General features: G+C 32.3%; 1 protein-coding gene across 20 annotated transcripts in view; it reads left to right on the top strand.

The window, feature by feature from the left end:
- LOC143240177 (DNA (cytosine-5)-methyltransferase 3B-like) overlaps positions 1–17,743 on the top strand; it is a 79,583-nt gene extending 61,840 nt beyond the window's left edge. For 15 of the 20 annotated variants that reach the window (XM_076482223.1, XM_076482220.1, XM_076482216.1 and 12 more), the window contains 5 exons: positions 3,381–3,466; positions 4,182–4,217; positions 5,073–5,151; positions 5,814–5,932; positions 12,153–17,743. In XM_076482223.1, coding sequence (XP_076338338.1) covers positions 3,381–3,466; positions 4,182–4,217; positions 5,073–5,151; positions 5,814–5,932; positions 12,153–12,357 — 525 coding nt within the window. In that variant the 3' untranslated portion in view covers positions 12,358–17,743. Of the gene's footprint in view, positions 1–3,380; positions 3,467–4,181; positions 4,218–5,072; positions 5,152–5,813; positions 5,933–10,340 lie in introns of all 20 variants that reach the window. The other 5 variants (XM_076482221.1, XM_076482219.1, XM_076482213.1 and 2 more) reach the window with 2 other exon arrangements.
- The last annotated feature ends 6,509 nt before the right edge of the window (positions 17,744–24,252 follow it).

Genomic DNA, 24,252 nt, shown 5'->3' with positions numbered 1-24,252 from the left:
GACTACCGTAAAAAGAATTAAATGAATGACATTTTTTATGGTGTCATGTATTAAATGGTTTAAAATGTAAGTTTTAATATAGTGAATTCAATATTGAGCTGCTTTATGAAATACGTTATATGAAAAAAAATTGTAATGAACTGCCCATATTTTGAATTTCAGCTCAATTGATAAAGTGGAATTTTTAAACATATTATTTGTGTTTTAATACTAGATAGTGTTACAAATACAACCTTTGCTACACCTCTTGCCCCCCCTTTTTTTTGCTAGATATAAGATTATAATAAGCTTAATTAAACTATGTTGTAAAAAATGTATTCTTATTACTAACTTGCTCTTATTTTAAAGTTAATAAAATATGCAAGTATTTATCATGTTAAAGTTAGATAAATAGACTGGTAACCTTGGTTTGAGGTTACAGTAACAGAGATGCCAACTATTTCAAATGACTGAGCGTAATGATTGTAGACCAGAGCCCTTTATCATTTGCAGCTACTAGGCCTGACCAATGTTTCTAAGCTGTTTATTATTATATTATTATTATAGCTATTGTTATTAATTACCACTATAGATTACTCATTTATGACTGTGTTTTGTATGTTTAATAAATAAATTTAAAAAAATTCTTTTGAAATTATGTCTTTTATTTAGTTCAGAATAACAAACATACTGGTAATACAACATTGAACATGCACAAACAGTAAGCAGAAAAAGCCTTTGTGTAAGGACTAGTTTATATCATGTTTATGACACTTATTGTAATAGTTTTGCAGCTGTTGCAGCCTTTGCTTTCATGAGAATGTCTCTGGATGGTTAGGGGTTATAACAACATTGTCCATTTAACTGCATACACATCTTATGTTTTATAATACTACTCAAAACTGAGGTGCTCAAGTTTGGTCTGAACTTGCTTTTGTCTTTAGTCACTAAACTAAATATCCTTTCACTGTCAGAATTAGAATGGTAGATTGTAAGAATTCCAAGCATAACCCTACACAGAATGTCATACTTCTGGTTGCCATTTCCATCCGTAACTGCAGACAGCTGAACCCAAAACTTGTCAACATTCAACTGAAGGACAGTTTCTGAGAAAGTATCAGTTTGATAGTTCAAATATTGCCCTTCCAACTTGTCAATAGTGTTGTGCTCATGTGTATTGACAAGGACAGGATACCTGCCTGTGAAGAAGCGTAGAGAAGAGAAATCTTTGCTGACTTTCAGTTTTAGATCAGCAACCTCTGCATGAATCAGAAGTTCATCATTTAGAGGGAAATGTTTCATCATGTAATTTGTAGCTGCAATATAGTATTTCTTGACACTGGTGTAAAAGCTGATTAGCTCCAGGTTCTTTTCATATTTAACAATGTATTCCTTGGCAGCATTTCCAATAGAAACTGCCTCATCAGATTTGTGTAAGGATTCATTGTTGTAGTCTAAGTTCAGTGATGTTGCCTTCAAGGTATTCTGGCTTGATGTATCTGACAAGTATATTTTTAACTTATGTAATCAGAGTTCTATGCATAATGTGTATGCAAGGTTCTTCTCTTTGCAATATCAAATTGGCTTGCTCAAATTGAGGAATTGCAGACTGAAGAAAAAGACAAAATAAGAAGTTCATTTTGTTGTCCAAGAAAACTCTTAACTTATCTAGCTTGCTCTGCGCATAACTTTTCTTGGTTACTTCCTTGCTAGCTTTCGTTTTCTTCTCTTTTTTCATTCATTGTCTCTTCTTTAGTTTAAGGTCAGACTGCTCAAACATATATTGAGTTATATCAAATGTTTCTTTGTCTGCTTTTGGAGACTGTTGTCTTGTCTCCCTGTGTGGCTGAGAGGATATCCTGACTGTTAAAGTCTTGCTGCCTGACTGAGCTGCACGTTTAGATCCTTTTGAATCTAGTTTTTCCTTTTCACAGTGAAAATACTTCTTCAATGGCTTTCACATGTCCAATATTCTGTTGAGGCACACCCCAAGTGATAGCCATCTTGTGTTAACAGGTTATAGAATTTTTCTTGTTTCTTTGTCATACAATCCTTGAAACTCTTTGAAATGTTGTTTTCTGCTAGCGCTTTTGTCCAGAAAATAGTAGTTATCTATGAATATATCAGAAACTGAGCAGGGCAGTTCTCTGGAACTTTCTGGGCAGCAATATTCACGAGGTGACAGGCACAGCTGTCGTCTTGAGATGTGTCCCATCACACCTTTACCTGTACCAGACGTAACTGAGGCATTGTCGGAAGAAAAACTAAGACAGTTTTCCCATGGAATTTTCCTCTTTGTCAGTTCGTGGTCCAAAAGCTTGAAAATATTCTCTCCCATTGAAGCTTCTTTCCATTCCACCATTGTCAAAAGAGAACAAACAATTTTTCCAACCAAAGGATCAAGATATCATACAACAACTGGATACAGTTTAGCCACAGATGGATCCACAGACATGGATGACTCAAAACTGAGTCAGAAAAAGAAAAATGTTCCCAGATAGATGTCCTGTACGATCGGCTACAGCTAGGGGTAAATTATGAGCAATGACAAATTGCGTGAACATCGCTTCTGCATTTATGGTTTCATATTTTGAATTCTTACTCATAAATGTTGTTATCTGCATCGTTTTTGTCTTCGCCTCAGCCTTTTGTTGGTGAGATGTCAATTTTGTATGTCTGGAAAAATCGTTTATCCCGCCATGCACCACAGAAAAATTGATGTGACAAACTGTACAAAACGCATGACTGTCACTGACTTTTGATGCAATGACCGGATATTTTGCACTATACTCTTTCCTAAATTTTTGATTCACAGTTTTAGTTCTTTTAGACTTGCGAGAAACAAGACAATCTGGTGAATGAGGCCTCTTTTTTTCCATCTTGTAAACGATCGCATTGGTGTTTCTATGGTACTTAGAAAACGAGAAATACCAATTTACGCGAGTGCTGATTGGCTGACAAGCACTGATGATATAACTATGGATTCCCCCACGTACCCAGTATGGAGAAGCACCATACTCAAACTATTGGTAGATGTTGGAGATACAAATATTTTTTATTATTTCAAATACAAACATGATTATTGCAAGTAGCCATTTGGACTATGTCTTTTATTTATTATCAAAATTTATTTGTATCTCATTAGAAATTTTCCTTTCACCCCTTTGAAGCCCTGGGAGAACAATTTATCACTTTATTGTATATGCCTGTATAATATATAATAATTTGGGAGTTGCAACAAGTCGTAATATTTGTCTGTCTGTAATATAGTCATAATGTATACACCAAAATCATAGTGATTATGCTCAAATTGTAATGGTTGGCATCTCTGCAGTAATGAGTGAATAATAACTATTTGTAGCAGGTTTTTCTAATAGGTGTTTATCTTGGTTTATGAACAGTGTGAACCAGCCCTAATTGACTCAAAGTATTTTGCACCTCAAAATCAAGCTCGATACTTTTGGGGAAATATTCCAGGAATGTATGCGTAAGTTCTTTTGTGCACTAACCTTTTTACCAGTGCTTTGTTATTCGAGGCTTCCACTTTGTTACTTCTCCAGAGCTTGAAATTTTTCTTTCAGAATCAGTTATTCTAACTGAACAAGTCATGGAGTAACAAGTTTTTCATACTGATAAGCAAAGCAGATTTAACTTGTTGTAACTCTTAGTAATCAGTCATGAATATGTTTTCTGCTTGCTGTTAATTATAATATATCAAAGAAAGTAGATTATTTTTAGGCTAACAAGACATAACCATAGATGTATTTTTTTATATATTTGCATTTTGAACTTAAATAGATCAAAACAATAATAACGTTTTGATATTTTCATTTGTGAATGATTTTTCTAGAATAAATGAAACCTTATTTATACTGCTGAAGGTTTTGTTTGAATATTTACATGAATATCATTTTTTATCGTTGTGGATGAATAATATCATGTTTTAGGTTGTTTTATTCTGCATTAACATGATGAAAATATCACACAACTATTAATAATTACTGTTGAACATTGCTTTGTACTGTAATGTGATGGTCATTTGTAAGCCAAACATGAGCCTGATTTTGCTATTTTGTGCTGAATTTTATGTTTTTTGTTCCTTGAATTTTCTACTTTTTTTCATATATATTTGTTTATTTATTTGGTATTTATTTTCATTTCATTTGACTGTTGTGTTGATCACATGCCTCCCTCCCAAACAGAGTAGAGGAATATTGGAGTGGAGGCGAAGTCGACAAGTAAGTCAGTTACTTGCACACCACTTCATTTCAGTTTTTTTTTGTTATGTGTGTAAGTTTGCTTAATTTGACTTGAAATTAATTCATTGTTTTTTCTCACAAATATTAACAGCACCATTTAGCAATTCTTAAAGGCTAACATGATTGACTTATATAACAAGAAAAACTAAATTTTAGCTAAGTGTTCTAATTAGGTGATTTTTTAATTTTTATTGTTCAGTTTACACACACTTTCATCAGTGAGTAAGTTTCACTGAAATTTTATACATTATTTATTTTTTTGTTAAATAAATTTAATTTAGTCTGGAAATTAACTTGAAAAAAATTATTTTGATCTTGGGATGATTAGAGTGAAAGCCAGATTTTTTTAACACCCATTCACAATGTTAATGTTTGTAAGTGTATTATAGAAAATGATCTAAAAATAATAATCCCATTATATCTCTAAATAACAAAAGTTGTATCTTAAGTCATTTAAGCAAGAGGGAATAATAGTGTACATTTCTTCATGCCTGTTGATAAAGATTACAACCAAAAGAGCTGATGTTGTGTAAAATATTGATGCACCCATTTTGTGAGTATTCCCTCGTTTATGGTCAGTGTCCACTAGTAACATGGTTAATGATTTTTTAATACTAGTTTAAGATAAAAAACCCATGTATAAAAACAAATAACTTTTTATTACATGCAATTGCTATACATTTTTATCCTGTTTCTATGGTTGCGATTAGTTTTATGATATCTTGTTTAGTAAATTACCTAATTTAGGTTGATACATATAAAATTCAGTAATATTGTCATAATATGAGGAGAAATACAATTTCTTGTCACGTAATTTATTTTGTTCATTTTTAGTCCTCTTCAGCCACATTTCCACATGTTACGTCAAGCAGTGAAACTAAACAGCTCTTTGTCATCTAACCTGAACCAAGAAGTAAGATCTTTATTTTAATAATATCTGTTATCCAACTACAATGAAAATACATTCTGATTCATTTAGCGAAGTGATTGTTAATTTTCACATGTGTAGTCAAGTAGAAAGTGTGTTTAATTTTGTAAAGCGTAGTTTAGAACATATGGCAAATCCTGAACCACAAGGTGAAAAATAAATAAATAATGGGGTTTTCTCATATTTACTAGAAACTAACTCACACAAGAAGATAATTGTACAAATGAAATTAAAATACATCATATAAACAATGTATTACTTCATATGTATGAGTTGCTATGGGGTTTTCATTATAATCATTGGAAATTTTAAAATTTAAATTATAACATTATTTTTATGATTCAAAGACAGAAATTGCAGTTGAAAGTTCATTTTTGTTGTATACAGGAATGTATTGGTTGTGTCATAAGGTGGCTACACATTTCAAGCATACAGCTATTGAGGTTTTTTCTGAGACAAATTTATTGAAACATCTTTAAGCGAGTGCAGTTCAGTCTTTCATTCAAAATATTTTGAGACGACAGCTATGTCCAAGAACGAATATTGTCTTTGCAAACATAGTAACAATTTGATCATACTAACTAAGCTGTAAATTTGGTACTTAAACTAATGTTATCAGTTTTCAAATGCAAACTTCTTTTATTTAGGTTGAAACAGTGTCATCTGACACAATGTGCAATAATTTGCCAAGTGAGTCAAAGGACTCCTTAACACATGGAAATACAAGTGATGATAAAGATGCATTGAGAGTCACAGATATTGAGCAGTAAGTTTAAGTACTTATTTTGTATTTCATTATGTGTTAAATTTTTATAACTAAAATTATTTTACATTCTTTCTTTTTAAAAAAATTATCAGAAAGAATTGAACTTTAACTATTATTTCAATGTTCATCTCTTTCATTTCATGTTTATATTATCATAAAATTAACTTTTTTTAACATGTATAATCTCCTTTTGATCTTAAAATATTGCTCACTATTAGATAAATGAGGAGTTTCTAAATAAGATTTAAAGTGTCATGTCAGTTAAAAAAGTTTACACTTAAGTGTGTCATATCCCATAAACATTATGGCATAAGAAGGTGAAATTGCACAGAGATATTAAGGATATCATCCAGATGCAAATGTTACATGTACCACCACAAACAGATATTGGTTGGTGTTAGGTCTAGTGAATGAAGTGGCTATTCACAAGAAAAGTGATGTGAAACAATTATATTCTGAAAGTGCTCCTGCAGAATATGTTTAACCCAAATTCAAAGGACATCACACTAACACCTTTGTGGAAGCATGATATTCTTAACCCTTTCACAGTGTAATAAGATTTCATGGTCTGTCACAATTAATGCCTCTCAGTGTGGATTGGTGTACATGGTGAGGGGACCTCCCAGAGAAGGTTCTGTTTACCTCCTCTGTGATCTAAACATTCACCCATGTATTTGCCATGTGTGGCAAACTGTAAAGGGGAGGAGAGGATCCTGGTTGTTTGAGGAGCACACCACTTTGGCCTTGAATTCGTGTGGATGGACAGCCTTGGGGTGGACTCCTAGAATCATTCTGCTGATCCACATGGGTTAGGGTCAACCAAGTACCAGTGTTGGATGTTCTCATCAGGTGTTTTGGACATTGTTTCTGATGCTAGTGTTTGGATATAGTGCTCCTGAAACCCTGTTGTTGCTGCAGTATCCTTGTTTGGCACTGTAGTGCATCCCCTTATAGGGCTCCATGGTGGGTGTAGTCAGTGGGCATTGAAATATTTTTTCTTTGTTATGGATCCCCCAAATAAAAAATAAAATAGTGAATAAAACAAACCATAGATAAATGACCACATTTTGAAGATTCTGAACAGCAATCTTTAACTTTTTAAACCTCATTTTCTGACATTACACTCTTTGTCAGACAAATCTTTAAGGCAATTATTTTTCATTTTTTATTCAGAAGGGACTAGGGGGACTTGCTGGCTCTTTTGAGTTAGTAAAAAAGCTATGTTCTAGGAATTACTTGGTGGAAACATCCACTCCTAAACACAGTGAACTCCTCTTGCATTCGAAGGCTATTGCAGATGTACCCATTGAGGTTACTCCTCATGCTACTTTGAATTTGTCACAAGGAGTTATTGTTAAGAGGGATTTGAAGAACATCTCCAAGTCAGAGATCCTCGCTGGTTTCTCCACCCAGGGAGTTTCTGCAGTGAGATGTATCTCCACTTGCAAAGATGAAAATATGCTGCCGACCAATGTCCTCTTTTTTACATTTACATCACCATGTCCACCTGCCACCATCAAGCCAGGTTATCTTAATTGAAAGGAACAGTGATATATTCTAAACCCTCTCATATGTTTCCAATGTCAGCATTTCAGTCACTCAAGACATCATGGCATGGTTCCTTGACATGTGCTCATTGAGGTGGGAAGGATCGTGATGCCTATGAGTGTGAAACAGACCCTCATTGCATTAATTGTAATGGCTCTCACCCATCCTACTTTCGTTCTTGCCCTAAGTCATTGGAAGAAAAAGGTACAGCGTTTGAAAATGATTCAAAGCATTACTTGCCCTGGGGTTTAAAAGTTACTGTCCACCACTTCACCTCAGATATATGCTGCTGTACTTCATTCCACTACTATAGTCGGAGTGTAGACAGATATCTCCATGCCTTCAAAAGAATCTTTCTCAAACAATATGGAAAGTCTTTTGACCTCCATTGTTAAGGAAGTTGACAAATCAAATGTCAACACCCATCTCTGCCCCTACCATTCATTCCAGCAAATCTCTAGATCCACTTCCTTTGATTTCAGGTATGGGCATTTCCTCAGGTACATCTTCTCCTGCCACAATATGCAAAATGATCATTCATTCACGTCCTCTGTCACTGGAATATGAATAGGAGGTGCTGATATTGATGGAAGAGGTAGCTCTGTAGAGTGTATGTTCTCAGATCACAACCTTTCTCTTTTCAATACTGCTTCTTATACTTATTTTCACTACTCTCCCACTTTTCATGGAGGGTTGACAGTAACCTGTGAGACAGTGATCATTTTCCTATCATTTTTAAAGAGACTGGACATAGTCAATGCCACCCAACTAATGTGCCCTCATGGAAGCTGGATCAAGATAACTGGCCCTCTTTCATTGCTTTTGCAGAACTTGATCCTGCCATCGTCTGTAGGTCATCAATAGAAGATTGCATAGCAGCAGTGACTGACTGTATTATACAGGCAGTTGTTCAATGTATTTCTAAAACCTCAACACGTTTTCCATGATATCCTGCCTGCCACATGACAAGAAAGGCTCAAAAATGAGCCTGTGATATCTTTTGTATCCCACACTCAAACCACATTGCTTTCCAGCAAGCCTGTGCACTTGCTCAGCAGGTAAGACATCAAAGCCAGAAAGAATCCTGGATTAAGTTCACAACCAGCATATCTTCTACCACTAGTTCCAAAGTCATATGGGACAAGATTCGAGAGGTCAGTAGACAGTATAATTCTATTCTCCCTTTCAAGCTTGCTCTCTTATTGTGACGAAGTAGCTGATGCCTGGAACATCGCCTATACTCTCGGGCTGATCTTCTCTATGACTATAATTGTCCCTTTACACTGTGATACACTGGTGGATCTCAAACTGGTCCTTTATTGGTCTGGCAGTATGTCTGTTGGACTTGATGATATACACTACGAGATGCTGCACCATCTATCTCCTGCTTCTCTTGCTATTTTTCTGATTGTTTTTAACTGGATCTGGCAGGAGAATGTTTTTCCTGATGCATAGCACCACGCTGTTGTCCTACCTTTCTGTGAAGGATCCCAAGCTTCCATCAAAATACTGTTCAATTGCTTTGACTAGTTATTCCTGTAAGACCTTAGAGAGGATGATTAATGCTTGTCTTGTTTAGTTCCTCAAATCAAACAACCTCCTCTCGCCCACCCAGTGTGAGTTTCGATGACAGCACTCCACCATAAACTATCTGATTCGACTTGAAACATCAATCAGAGAAGCCTTTCTCAAACAATAACATCTTGTATCAATATTCTTTGACATATTGCATTGGTCACAGTTTTTCAACTCATCATTTTATTTTATCTGGGACTGATGCACCAGTGTGTTGTACGTGTGACTCTCAGGTCACAATAGGCCACATTTTACTGTCATGGCACTGTTATGACTCTCAATGACTGCACAATTTTAGACATGTTTTGTCCCAAGGTTTATCCATAACATTAGATAAAGGGATTGGCGATGGTGACACTGTCCACCTTACTTACAAATATTTTTAGTTTTTTTAAAGGTCATTGGCCTTTTTAAAGCTATTTCAGTTTTTAATTTATAAATTTGACTTTTTTTTTACGATTCCTTTTCACGAATTAAAGAAAATTTAGTTTGATCTGAAATTAGAGAATGGCTATGACTTCAAATAACTTGAAATCAGGACTTGAAAGGCCAATATCAGGTGACTAACGTGATCTTTTAACTTACTCGTTAGTCATCCTGGCAAGTTATAATAATTAAAATTATGTTACAGAAACTTTTAAGACTTAATATTACTTTACTTTCTATCTTACTGCTGAAAACTAGTAAAATTAGAAAACAGCCGTGATACCAAATAACTTGAAACCAGGACTGGAACTAATGCTGATGTTTGAACTTATCTTTTAGTCATCCTGGTGAGTTATAATAATTAAAATTACGCTTCAGAAAGTCTTTTAAAACTTGTATTACTTTCTCTCTTACTGCTGCAAACTAGATAGAAAAATTGAATTTAATGCTATTTAAGTTTTTAATTCAAAAATTGAACTTTGTTTTGCTTTACCTTGATTCCTTTTTATAAATTCTAATAACTTTACTTTTAATTTTCTTACTGGATGTTTGGTACAGAATAGCCTAGTTGCTTTATGCCATAAATCTCCAAACAATCAACCAACCAATGCAATTAATGTCATTTTTCCATCAAAAAACATTGTAAATTAGCAGTATATTGCCCTATATTATACATTGTGATATATAAGAAACACATTTTGTATTTGATGTTAAGACATCAAAACTTACATTTGATAAAAACATAGAGAAAATATGACAGTCAGCTAATATTTCTGTGCATGAGTGTCTCCTGTTGTCTGTTGGCTGGAGTACTAGTTGAGGGATTATTTATACTTATGTTTCTCACATGTGCTTCCAGTACCTGGCAGTCAGTTCAAGCTTGTGGAGGGGTGTCACTTTCCAGTGTAGAGGGAAAATTTTTTTGATGGACATGGAGAAAAGTCATTCTCTGCTGTTCGTGACAGTTAATCTTCTATCAACTATAGTCACTTCCTAATGTGAAAGAGTTAGTATACCCATGAATTTCCCTTTCCTATGCCATAATGTTTGTGAGATGTGATTGATAAACTGCAGAAGTTTCTTTTATAAGTACTGTACCAGAACCAAAGTTAAAATATTTATAAAACAAAACATAGAATCAAAGAGAACAAATTGAAGAAACCTGTACACACACACACACGTATATATACAGAGAGAGAGTGAGAGATTCAAGGATAGAAAAATAATCAAAATACTATTTAGAATTCAGTATAAAAGACAAATCTATATAGAATCAAATAGAAATAATAAAAGTACATAAAAATGACTGTAAGAATTTTAAAAAAGACTACATAAAAAAAAATAGGGAACTCTCAGAGCTTTGGGCATACTTCAGCAAAAAAAATATAATGATTGGGAAAAGAGCACTTATCTGTGTAATAGGCCTAATAGTTACAGTGCAGAGCTGTGTATTCAAAAGTTACACAACCTGCATCCTATCACTACACAAATGAAATTAATGCCTTAAACTGTAGGTGAACTGTAAACAGTTACAGTTAATTCTCATTCAGTTAGGACAAAATTAGAAGCAGAATAAAAAGTGATTCCATATAAATTCATTTGGGCAAAAATTGTACTGCCCTACACTGAAATTTGTTTTTGTATGCCTGAGGAATTTCATCTTTTTAGTTAGCTTTCCAGATCGGGAATGCATGGTCCATCCGTATTCCTTTAGTTGTCACCGATGAAAGTGAACATACTGCATAGACTTGCATTAAAAAATTCATTAGGAAATGCAACTTTACCTAAGATAATATAATGCCTCTCAAGTGAATGTAATTTTATTTCATTATTTCTGTCCTTGGTAGCTTAATACCACTTATACAAATTTAATTTATAAACTACTTAGTTAAGCATCATAGGTGAAAGGAATTAAAAAATAGTAATTGTGCTAAGTTATATTTAACCATTTTAGCATGCAGTTGCTGTATGTTGATCATATAATGCAGTTTGGATTTCCTGCTAGAAATATGAAATGAGTGCACAGAATCAATAGATGAAGCCTAATCTGCATAGATGATGATCTCAGCTACCATTTCATATCCAACATATGTTGCTATTCAAAACATCAGTAATATTTGTAGTTGAAAATTTTTTAATTTTTGTTAGAAAATGAACCTAAAATGACACCAAATCACTCTAGTATTTTCATACTTGAAGAGATAATTGAGTTTGTGCAAGCTGACAATGATTCAGGCTCTAAACTTCAATTACCTGATGATGATTTTGTGCATGATATGACTGAAAAAAGAATACTCCTGAAGGGTTAAGTGCATCTAGTTTACTATAAGGTTAATTGTGTTGTTATACTGTGTGATATCTTGGTACAATAGCAGACAGTAAGTGGTTGTCATTTAAAGGATTACAATTTGCTGTAAGTTCATTCATTCTTATTAATAGAAACTTTTGATATTAAAATTATGATATGAAATATTTCAACTTTATAAGTTATTCTTAAAAATTAAAAGTGTTTTATTAAATGTTCATTCCACAAAATTTTTCATCTTATCAAGAAAAAAAGGTTAAGTACCATGAAATTTATAATATCTACAATGTTCTAAAAGGGTAGTTCAACAATATTGTTTATTTATATATGTGATTATTCACTTGTTTTGATGTGCATTGTCTTTAGAGTCTTTGGATTTCCCAAACATTATACAGACACAGGTAACATTCCCCTGGGGCGTCGTCAGCAGCTGCTGGCCAAGGCCTGGAGTGTTCCTATTATGAAGCACATCTTCATGCCCCTCAGAAACTTTTTTAAAACTTTTTCACTACCTTTCGTGCCACAGCCTTCTCCAGCTTCAACAATAGACATTCTTCCTGATTCCTCATAATCCCTTACCACATGTACAAACAGCTGTACAAGACCATAAATAGATGTCTTTTGTAAATGTTAAGAAAATAATACAAGATAATACAGTGTTGAACTAGACATAGTAATATTGTTTATAAAAAGTCTGTTTGTAGGCAGTGAAGTATTAAGCATAGGAATAATAATGAAGAGAAAATGTTTATAGTTTGTGAGCAAGATAGAAAAAAGGTGAATTGACATTAGATTTTTTTACATGATTATGATAAAAGTTAACAAAACGCTGCTTGAAAAGTCATCCACTTAAGGGTTATACAAAAATTATTTTAATTTTCATGCAGAAAAATTCAGCAATAGGTTTTAATGAGTCAATGTGATTTATAGAGGTTGCTATATACCCATTTTTTTTTAATAAATTATATTTATATATCTAAGAGAAGTCAAAGAAAATCAGTTGTCACAACTGGCTTCTTTTTTTGTCATTTGAAAAGTTGTAACTTCAGAATGGTAACAACCTAAGTGTTAAGGTACCATGTTTGTTTAGGTCATATCAAAGTGTCAGATAAGATGGTTTCTGTTGTAACTAACACAACTGATTCATCTTTCTTTAAATAATATGGTTTTCTTTAAAACATTTTAGAATATTTATTATCTACATTTAATAAAACACATGGAAAGTTAGTTACATAATTTCATAAACTGTTTTTGCAAAGCTTCTCATTCCTTCTGCCTTTATTCATTATAATTTATGAAAAATTACATTTTCATAATAATGTATTCTGTAGCATACAAGTTAGTTGATATCTAGCAGAGTACACTTTGTGAATTCACAAAACATTAGGGTGAGGTTTTTTCATGTTTCTGATTTCTTTCTAGCACCATCCAATTGAAGTTTGGAATTCATTTTTAACTTGTAATTTAAACAGAAATATTGAAAAGAGCATATGATATTTTTTTAAACATTACCTTCAGTCAATACATTGCCTGGATATGGAAGTATGTAACACAATAAGGATTGCAGTGAACTGTATTCGTAAAGAACATTGCATTATCTTTACTTCTCAGGTATTGTATGGTATGGTAGGGAATTTATGGTACTTACGTCATTTTGGTACCATGTTATTTCTGGTTACATGCCACTGCTGTTTTATCCAACTCTGTAACTAATTATGTTCTGCATTTAAAACAGAAATAATTGCATCTAGCATAAAAATGAAATATATTCTCATCTATTATATTTACTAACAGAATTTTTTACAGTGAAGGAAACTACATTTAACAGAGAAAAAAATATGTTATTGATCTTCTTCACTGAAATAGACACCATAATGAGTGAGGAAAATGTATGTTCCAAACCTAATACTATGTTTGATCACTAGACATAAATGGGTTGAATGTAACAAAACAAATACAATTACTTTCCTGAGCAGAAAAAAAAAATGTTACAAAAAACCAAAAAATCTAGGTATAATTTGCATAAAAAGGAAACTAATTGGACCAAACACTGGTTGTGTTCCACAAATGAAGAAAAACAAATAGTGCCTAGGTGTGTTTATGTGAGCTTTGTTAAAGACATGAAGAGTGTGTTTTTACAGCATGATAACTGATATTCCTACATGTGTATTACTGTTTTGTTATCATAAAATGATAACTTTCTTTCACTTAAACAAGAGGCCAAACTACAGCATTCCTCTAAAAAGGAGTTTTTTTGTACTACAACTGCTTAATATTTTAAGATATATTTAACATTCCAAAACATGAATTGATCCAATGTTACACTTTGTACTTTTTGTTCAACAGTTTGAATAATATTATGATTCCTCTGTTGACAGAAGATTTTTTTTTTACTTTACTGTCTCTGAAAAATAGAGAGAGACTGAAAGGTAAAGATTATGATAGTGATAAAATATGAAACTGTACTTGGCTCTAAAACTTTTCATTTACAAAGTTACAAAAAAATGTTAACAGTACTTACTAAAATTGTTATATAAAAATCACATTTAAACCAAATTAATACTATAATACAATTTTTAATCTGACAAAACACTGGTTGGCTTTTCTGTTAAAAAAATAATGTATTTTATTTTGTTATAATTTTTATGTCCTAATTATGAGAAGTTAAGAAATTATATGTACTAGTGTTTTTTGGCTAGTGAAGGAAAAGATTATTAACCATGGTGTTTAAATGGTATATAGTTCTATATTTTTACCAAGAAAACAAAAATGAAGTAAAATTGTAACACATTATGCAACTTTTTTTTAAAAGTCCTATTTAATATTTACTCATCATATAAAATTGATGAGTAAAAACTAAAAGACTTTTAGAAAAAATTATTTTTTCATACCACAAAAGCTTCTATACCCATTATCTGTATTTATTGCCTTGTGAACTTAACAGCTCTAATGTAATACAGCAAACTGTTATATATGTATATCTAATCCATTGATTCTGCTGTCTTACTTAACTAATTATGTCTGTAAAGAGATTTAAATATTGTATTCAGATTTTGCTTTCAAAAGCGATATAAGTTTTTATCATCTTCATTTTTTTTTAAATAATTGTTAGCATTTAATTATTTATTGTTGTTGAAGTACTATAGCATATGGGAGAAAGAGTTAGACAAAGAGTAATTAGTGAATACTGGCTGCTCAGCTTTCATTCTTTTAGTAATTTGTATTTCTCGGTTTGCATATGCTTCAGTAGCAGTAGAATAAAGAAGTGAATTATTAAAAGTTCATATTTATGGTTTTTCTAACCAAAATGGCTGTGTAATCAACTCATTATGTTGCATGTGAAATCTGAAATAAAATCATAAATTTTTATTTGTTCCCAGTAAATTCTAAATGACATGAATTTTATATTTTATATATACTTCCTGAAGTTAAATTTATCTAAAACTTTAAAAGCTACTGAATATAAGGTAAAAATGATATATTTAATTTTTAAAATGAAATTCAAACAGTTGTATAGCTTGAAAAATGTTGTATTCACACTTCTTTCTTTTCTTCCTTTAGCAGCAGAATTTGATTATTGTTGCAAATAATTATTCATTGCTGTTAATGTATCAGTAGCTGATCTTATGTATTGTTATGGTAGCTATAGTTTATAAATATTCAATTGTTGTGCATATTGTTAAAATAATTATTCTTGTTGTTCACATGCTAGTGCTGGTTCTTGTTCAAACAGTTAGCTATAATTTCATGTTTGTTTTTCCGAATGTATGACTTTATTTTTCAGCTTTTGGTATTACTACCAATTTCTATTTTCATAGCTTACATTTTTAACCATTATGGTATAAATTTTTAATTATTTATTGTTTTAGACTTTCAGATTATGTATTTTTAGTAGAAGTGCAAATTTCTCCTGATGTTAAGTTCATCATATCTCTTTAAGTAACATCACATTGATATGATGTGATATGAAAGTTTAAATAGACTTATCTTTCAAGTTTTACATCAAACATTTGTAACATTTAATAATTTAAGGTAGTTGAATGGAGAATATATAAAAAAAACACATACATGTAACTTCCTTTACTACAAAAAAGAAACAGTAAGATTATCATAATACATTTTTTTCTATAATTATGGCCATTGGCTTTGTGTTCTAACCAATCTCATGTTGTTATCAAATTGAATGTCTTCAAGAAAGTGCTGTTATTAGAATATAAAATAAATATAAAAAATTTGATGGTAAACTCAATGAAATCCTGGTGATACATTTAGGTATTTGCATTTTTTTTAAATGTAATATTTTACTTATGTTGAAAAATAATCATGAATATGTGAGAAATGTGTAGATATATCTTAGTATAACTAAAATAATGTTTTCATAATTTTTAAACCTAATTTTTCTTATTTTAGAATGCTAAAAAAGGAAAGTGGTTAAAGTCATTTTATTTTTTGTGAAAACTTGTGTCATTTGATATTTTTTGACTAGAGGTGAACAAAAGAATCCTACATAGATTAGAACCATTGGATGTTACTTTTTGGTAACTGTTGTATAGTTTCAATGTTAGTGTTAGCTGGCAGGTTTATGTGAAACATTGTTATATTACAGGTTTAGTAGATGGTAATAAAAAAATTATTGCTGTCAGCAAAAGAATTCTAAAGCTAAAATATTTAGTGTTAATATTTGAGAAGATTATTAACAAACATTTGTTTTGTTTTGCTTCTAATAATCATTTTATTCAAACTTATTAGTTAAAAAACCAAAATACATCATCTTTTTTTCTTTTGATTCTATGACAAGGTCAAATTAAGTCTTTTAAGTTTTTTAATCCTTGGGAATGAAAATGATGAAAAACAACAGTAATAATGTGTATAAAAAATACTTTATTTTCATAGGTTGAATTTAATGACAAAATGGGGAAAAACATTTTCAAGGGTTTTTATGGTTACTTCATTTCTTTTAAAACCAGAATTTTTAAAGATACAGTTTCAATAAGTTTGTTGTGCAGGAAATGCCACATAACTATCACTTTGTATTATAAGTGTCATATCTGAGTGTGTTTCTTTTTATTTGTTTACAAAATACATTTCATCTTTTCAGTGAGTAAATTTTATTGTTAATATATTATAATAATGAAGCATTATTTTGTCATAAACATTTATTGCCCTACTGCATTTTCTGGAAATGTTGTGACCTCTTGTATATGTTTTTAATACTTTGGTTAGAAAGAACTTCTGAACGGACATAGAGGGCAGTTAGCATCTGTTTGTTATATGATGATATATTAAAAGATGGCCTGAAGTTACTTGTTTTGGTGTTAACAAAAAATTAATTGGTCAAATTTAACAAGTGATGGTAATGACTTTTTTGTCAGAAACTGAGTTATTTGCAATCAGAGTTTTGTATTGAAAGGCTTCTAAATGTTAACTGATTAAGTATAGTATATACTTAATTAATTGTAACTGTTCATCTTCTTAGCACAAAAACACTTCAAGTTTCATATTATTTGTACGTACCATACAGTAACTTTGAATGTATGAAAAAATATTCATTGGTAGCTACCAAATACTAGAATGATTCAAGGTAAAGTGTGTCATGGCTTGTTGATTGTTATTATTATAAACCCACTTTATAGAATTTTAAATGCTTGAAACAGCACTCTTTACGTATTTTTCTTGTGTTGATGTAGTAGCTAATATAGTCAAAATTTTGTTTAAAAATTTTTTATGCATGATTTAAAATTTTTAAGATTCGTTTTTTGTCGCAAATTATTCTTGCCTCAAAATTGAATAAGATTGATCCAGTTTACAGTATTTAAGTCTATGTAGGCTAAAAGCAGCAAAATGTGTCAATGTTGTTTTACTTGTTTTATTTTAAAACTTCTCCACAACACTTTCGAGTTGGAGATCCACATTATAGATAGTAAAAATGACAGTACAAAATAAAATTTCTTTATAAATGTGTGTCTAAGGTTTTATTATTAAATAAGCTATAGTCCTAACATTATGTTCATTTCATAAGCTGTCAACTTACCATATGGAAGGAGTCACAAATACTATAATGACTATTTCAGTTTATAACATAAAGTTCAAATTTATAACTCAAAAATTCTATAATTCTGTGTACTATGGCAAATCAGTTATTGAACACCTAGTTACTTATGGTCAATTAATTTTAAGCCAGATTGTAGAATATTCAAATAAATTTTAAACATTCGAGATCCTACTGAAGAACAAAACAAGAAGTTTAATAGTTTTTGTATATCAACAGGATTTTTTATTACAGTGCTTTGCAAAAATATTCACATCTACCAATAATGTTACATTTTGATGAAGTATAAATAATATAAACACATTTTTTGATGAACTTTTTATTCAAAAATCTAATGATCAAGTTTAATATTGATAAGTGTGAAGGAGGTTGAATGTCAGCAAAACCTGCAAAGAAAATATATAAATTGAAATTTGCTGATAGCATAAGTATCTGGCCCCTTATATTAGTAATAGGTGAAAGCACCTTTGGCAGCATTTACTGCTGTTTATTTGTTTGGATAGGTCTCTACCAACCTTTCACAATGGGATAGTGTAATTTTGTCCATTTTTCCTGGTAAAATTGTCCCAGTTTTGACAAGCTCATTGGGAATAGTTGATGGATTGTGATCTTCGAGTCTTGTTATACATTCTCTATTGGATTCAAGTCAGGACTTTGAATAGGACACATTCATTTTATTCTTTTGAAACCATTCCATGGTGGCTTTGGCTTTGTACTTAGAGTCATTATGCTGCTGAAATGGTAATTTTTTATCCATTTTTATATTCTTGGCTGACTCAAGCAGGTTTTTCACTAAGATTTGTACTGTCTCTCTTCCCTTCAATACTGACAAGCTTCCAGTCCATACTGATGAAAAGCATCTCCACAACAGGATACAGGCACCACCATCCTTGACAATTGGGGTGTTGTTGAATGATATTGTCAATGTATAAACACTGACTTGTATCTCAAACATGGAACTTTATAAATTTTTCATTGTCACTGTTATCTACACAGTGGCATCCCTAACCTGTTTCCTGCTTGTCTGTCAGCATAGTTTGGAAGGACGGCAAGATCTGGATAGTGACTAAGGGGTATGAAGCTCTTTCCACTTTGAAATTTCCTTGTAACCTATTCCTGATCTGTGCTCGTATACTGCTTTATCCCTGACTTGTTTGGTCTTCACTGTTGATTTCTGGTTGTTCGATAAACAATACATTAGTATAAGTGTTATTATTTAATTTATTTTGTTACATAGTGTTTAATTATTGTTTAGTTTTTTATTGCAAGAGTGATAAAAGTTAATTATTTTGAAGGGAGTAGTTGTGACAAGTTTCATTACGTAACTTGGTGCGAGTTGTACGTTGTGTATGCAGTTTGATTGTTGTATTTGGCTTTAGTAATATTGTTGGCATTATGTGACTCGAATCTTCGGTATTCTTTCTCGTTACTGAAAGTGAATATTGTTACATCATACGACCTGTAGTTTGAAGAAAATTCGAGGTCTCAGCTGGGTTTGGGGTTTATACATATATATATATATAGAGAGAGAGAGAGAGCTGTGTATATAGGCAATCAAGTGAGTGCAAGTGAATTAAAGCTTAATCATGAAAATAGTTACTTTGTGAAAATTAGCTAGCATGTGAGTGATTCCTGTAGTATTGTTTCACAACTGTATTGTAACAAGAGAAATAGGAAAAATTAGTTGTCTTATAAATTGGGTTTTAAAGTAACTGAACTAGCCTGTGCAGACTTTTGAGATAAAAAGAGACAGTTAATTAAAGCTTTGAATACAACTGTAATAAGCAACAAAATAATTGAAGCTAAGCTGCATGATGCTTATTTTAACCATGACGAGCGATATTTTAAAATGAGTTTCACACCTTTATAGAGACAAGGAGAATAAAGTGTCTTGTCAGATGTAAAGTGTCTTACTGATTTACTATATGACTTTCAAGAAAAAGGATACAATTTTTTTAAGTTCTTGGTACAACTGTAGTAACACATGTATTCATGGCCACCGAGAGTTATTCCAGGCCGGGGTTAGTTATACACATACGAGTTCCCATAATATCAAAACTATAAAATGCAACTTTCCAAGTCTTTTGCATGGCAAAGTTTTGAAAGCACACTGAAAATAAATAAAAATCGTGGGAGGTATTTCGATTTAACACTTTGCACCTCAGAAAGAAACGCAAAGCAATCGAGGGCGCTCAGAAGAGTCCTTCTTTTGGCCCTACTCAAAGTTAAATTTCGTGCTGGGCTAGTGATTAATGGCTAAACCGAAAGAATTCTAAGTATACCAGATTATACTGCTGACAAACATCTGTTGGTGGCCTGCGAGAGGTTAGATATTGTCCCAAAAACACAAGAGGATGGGGATTTGTAAATCCAAAAGCCTCAGAATTTGCTGTGGGGGGAAACGGGAGTACTCCGAGAAAACCCACTTTCACGATGAGGGTGTCGAATGATCTACTCTGACCGTGCCCGGAAGTTGCTGTAAAGGAAATCATGGTTAGTAGAGCTTTAAAAAAACAACAACAACATACACAACGGTAAAATGCATGAGTTAAGTCAACGACGGGTCAAAAGGCCAATTTAAGGTACCAGAAGGATAAAGATAGACTGTTCGTAGATATAAAACAGTGATCAATTCTATCTGTATCGATGAGTCGTTCAATTTCTGTCTGAGACGATTGGTGTCTTCTTACTGAACGTGACGTTGATGTCTGTTGTGGCTGACGCTTCTGTGACCTTAACTTGTATCGGTTGAGTATGACTTATGGCTGTATTCTTCGGAATTGGTCGCTATTGGATATTAATGTCAACGTTGGTCAGAGTATCCTTGTCTTTCTTCCTAGAGTTGAATGAATGTATGCTGCTGGCAGCAGAGATAATAGGCATCAATGGAGTTGAAAAGCTTATTGGACGAGGGGTACTCTCATTGACAGACTTGACATGTTGAAGTGGGGGCGGTCGACGCCAGGAACGTTCGGAACTAAACTGAAAATAATGTAGGGTGCATCCGTGGTTGAGTATGTAATTAGCTACCTGTTTTTGCTGAGTCACGACTTTTACAAAATAAGTTAGTAATCCTGTGGTCTTGGAGTGTATTCTGTGGGTTGCATGGAGATTCGAGGATTTGGTTGTTTCCAGAGTATGTTGTATTTCGACTAGGGTTATGGGGAGATAAGCGTTCTTAATAAAAATCGAGTATAAGCTACTGGAACTTTTGGTGGGACAGCACTGGACGTTGATGTTTGCATTCCACGGTTTACATAGGTAAGTATGGCCCTGAAATGTTGAAGGCTGCAGTACTATATCTCCTCGACGAAGGATTCTTGTTTTCCTAGGATCGACTGAGACGTTGAGTTTATGTTGGTCGATGAAGGCAATAATCTGGCAAGGGGAGAAATCCAACGGTAATCCGTCAAGAATTACCGGGGGACTGATGATGTTGGCGTAGAAGGAAGCTTGTACAATAAATGCAACATGTCAGCGAGGAATTCACACAAACTGAAAAACAAACAACCAAAATACTGACAGTTATTTCGGTTTAAAATCCTCCATCCCAGAGGAGATAGAGATAACTGGGGGTGCTCAGAAAGATGAACTTTCCCTTCGCCCCACTCTTGATTTGAGAGTTTGGTCGATCAACTCGAAAAAAAACAACATGACGTAATACGAGATCATTCTGATAATAATGATAGTGGGTTAGAGTAAAGATAGTTTTTTCTCTGACTTTACGAAAGTTGTTGGAAACTTTCGCGGCTCGACCTGCAAAAACTGGAATGTATGGTGTTTTCAGATAAATATCATGTTTTAACCTTTTAATGAGTACACGTAATCTACAACTTAACTAGCTTATTTTGTGTGTTGCGGATTTTTGAAACAAAAAAGAAGTTTGCGGTATTAAACGTCAGAGAAAAGATTAAATTTCGTGCCATGATAAAATATTTTGTTAAAAAATGAAAATGACATCTCAAGAAATTCACCAGGAAATTGAAACAAGACTAAGAGAGGGTGCACTTGTATATTAAACAGTAAAGAAAAGTGTCACGCTGAGTTTAAGCGCTATAGATAATCATGTGAAGATGATCCGAGGTCAGGTTGGCCATCGACATCGACCACAACAGAAATTATAGATAAATTTGATTATTCTGTTATATATTTCCCTCAGTGACACAGTAGTTTGTTTGAGGACTATCAAAACTAGAAACCTGGTTTTGATAGCCATAGTGGGTAGAGCACAGATAGTCCATTGTGTAACTTTGTGGGCAACTAAGGAAAAAAATGGTTATATATGATAGAAGAATTACTATTAAGAAGCAGGAAATTAGATTTGATAAAAGTACTGCAGCAAACGTTTTAGTGACAGTTTAGGCATTAATAAGGTTGGTACCAGATGGGTTCCGAAAATATTGTCACTGGGGCAAAAGTGGATCAGAGTTGTTGAAAGACAACTCCTTCTCCAAAGGTTTCAATGGATTCGTAACAGTCGATGAAACATGTGTCGAACACTTCAATCAAGAGAAAAAATGCACAGTGTGAAACGCAAACACCTAAGTTTACCCAGCCAAAGGAAGGTCATGACTTCAATTTTTTAAAATGCCAAGGATGTCTTACCAATTGATCATTTAGAAAAGGGCTAAACTGTTACAGGAGATTACTTTGTGTCCTTAATCAACAATTTGAGTTAAGAAATTAAAGGAAACAGAAGGGGATTGCTCATACATACCTTATAGTCATGGATTGAGGATCAAGAAGGGTATAAAGGCATTAAAGCACCGCTGGCGCATGCGTATAGACTTAGGAGGACCTTATGTTGAAAATGTCATAATTACACTAGTATCTTTTCTTCCTTTTTAATAGGTTTGACAAGGAAGTCTTTGGACCTCCCTCATACTGCTAAAATGTCTAAATCTCTTAGTGTGCACAACAAATTCCAGAAAAAATTAAAAGCAACATCTTAGGAGAAATCAATTGAATTTTTCAACTTACTTTTATTTTTACTTTATACATGTTAGCATATTTTAGAAGTTTCGTTCTTCAGTCCTATCCACCATTCCCAAATATTAACCTATGGGCATTCTTGAGAAAAGTTTCGTAAAAACCATGTTTGTTTTTTATTCTATAAAATAAAGAAATGATAAAAAGTAAATAATAACCACTTTTTTCAGATGTAAGAAACATAAATAAACAAAGGTTTTCATATTCATTGTAAATTTTTAAACCGATCGATGGCGCATCGATTTGTTTATTGTAAACAGTTTGCGATAGTTGGGATCATAAAGTTTTAAATATATTAACTGACACAGTAAATATTCCTTTTACACACTACATCTAAATAAAATTGCTTTGTAACACGAAGTTTCAGAAAATAAAACTAATGAATTCGGTGTTATAAAAATCGTATTTCCATTGATGTACATTCATTAAATGTGTCCCTTCTACTAGCTTAGCTTGAAGGTTGAGGACTTATAACGTTAAAATTCGGAGTTCCATTCTTCTGAGTAGTTTCCTTTTTTGTATAATACGTACATAGCACATTTTCAACGATTATAAAACAAATAAAAATACAGCGAGAAGACAATAAATACATAAAATTAAAAACAGAAATATGGGTAAACAAATTTTCCAGAGACATGGGTGATACCGTATATTAGCAATGAATGTATGAAGCAACTATGTGCTGATAAAAAGTCGGATCTCTTAATCAGAATCACACAGTTAACCATGCGTTACTTTAAAAACAAACTCTTACTAGATTTTTCGTGATGTCTAACATACACTCACATATGAGAAGACAGTGCTTAACAGATAATGTATCAATTATATTGCACATAATATAAGGCTATATGCACTAGAAAGAACTTTCCGTAAATGTATCAATAAACAAGTTGAGAAAATAACAAAACGGAATTGGAAAAAATGCAGTAAACCGGATTTTGATACCCATGATGGACATAGCACAGATAGCTCTTTGTGAAGCTTTGTGCTTAACTACAAACTACAACAGCCCCATACGTTTTATGCAAGATTACTGTTTATGTATAGAACATTTCTGAACATATCAACATTTTACAGCTCTTCTGATATTAAATGTTTCTTTTTATGGTTACTTTCTATTAGAGGTGAAATTCTATACTTCAATATCTAAATATGCTTAAAATTAATTTTATGTTTCCATGTTTGTGTTTTTACTAATGATGGCATATTCTTGTTGAAACGTACATTTATAATGGTTTCTTCATTATCCATTCAAGCTGTCTCCAAATTTTTATAATTGCAATACGTGTAGCATAGCATTTTTCAACAGAAACTTTTACTAATATGATTTAGTAGTGGAACCTAGTTTTTAGTAATGTTAAATATGAATTAATATTATTATTGTACATTTCTTCCCCTTATTATGTTATGTGATGAAATATTTTATAC

The sequence above is a fragment of the Tachypleus tridentatus genome, chromosome 13, assembly GCF_004210375.1.
Source record: "Tachypleus tridentatus isolate NWPU-2018 chromosome 13, ASM421037v1, whole genome shotgun sequence".
Lineage (NCBI taxonomy): Eukaryota > Metazoa > Arthropoda > Merostomata > Xiphosura > Limulidae > Tachypleus > Tachypleus tridentatus.
This window is presented reverse-complemented; position numbering and strand designations above follow the sequence as displayed.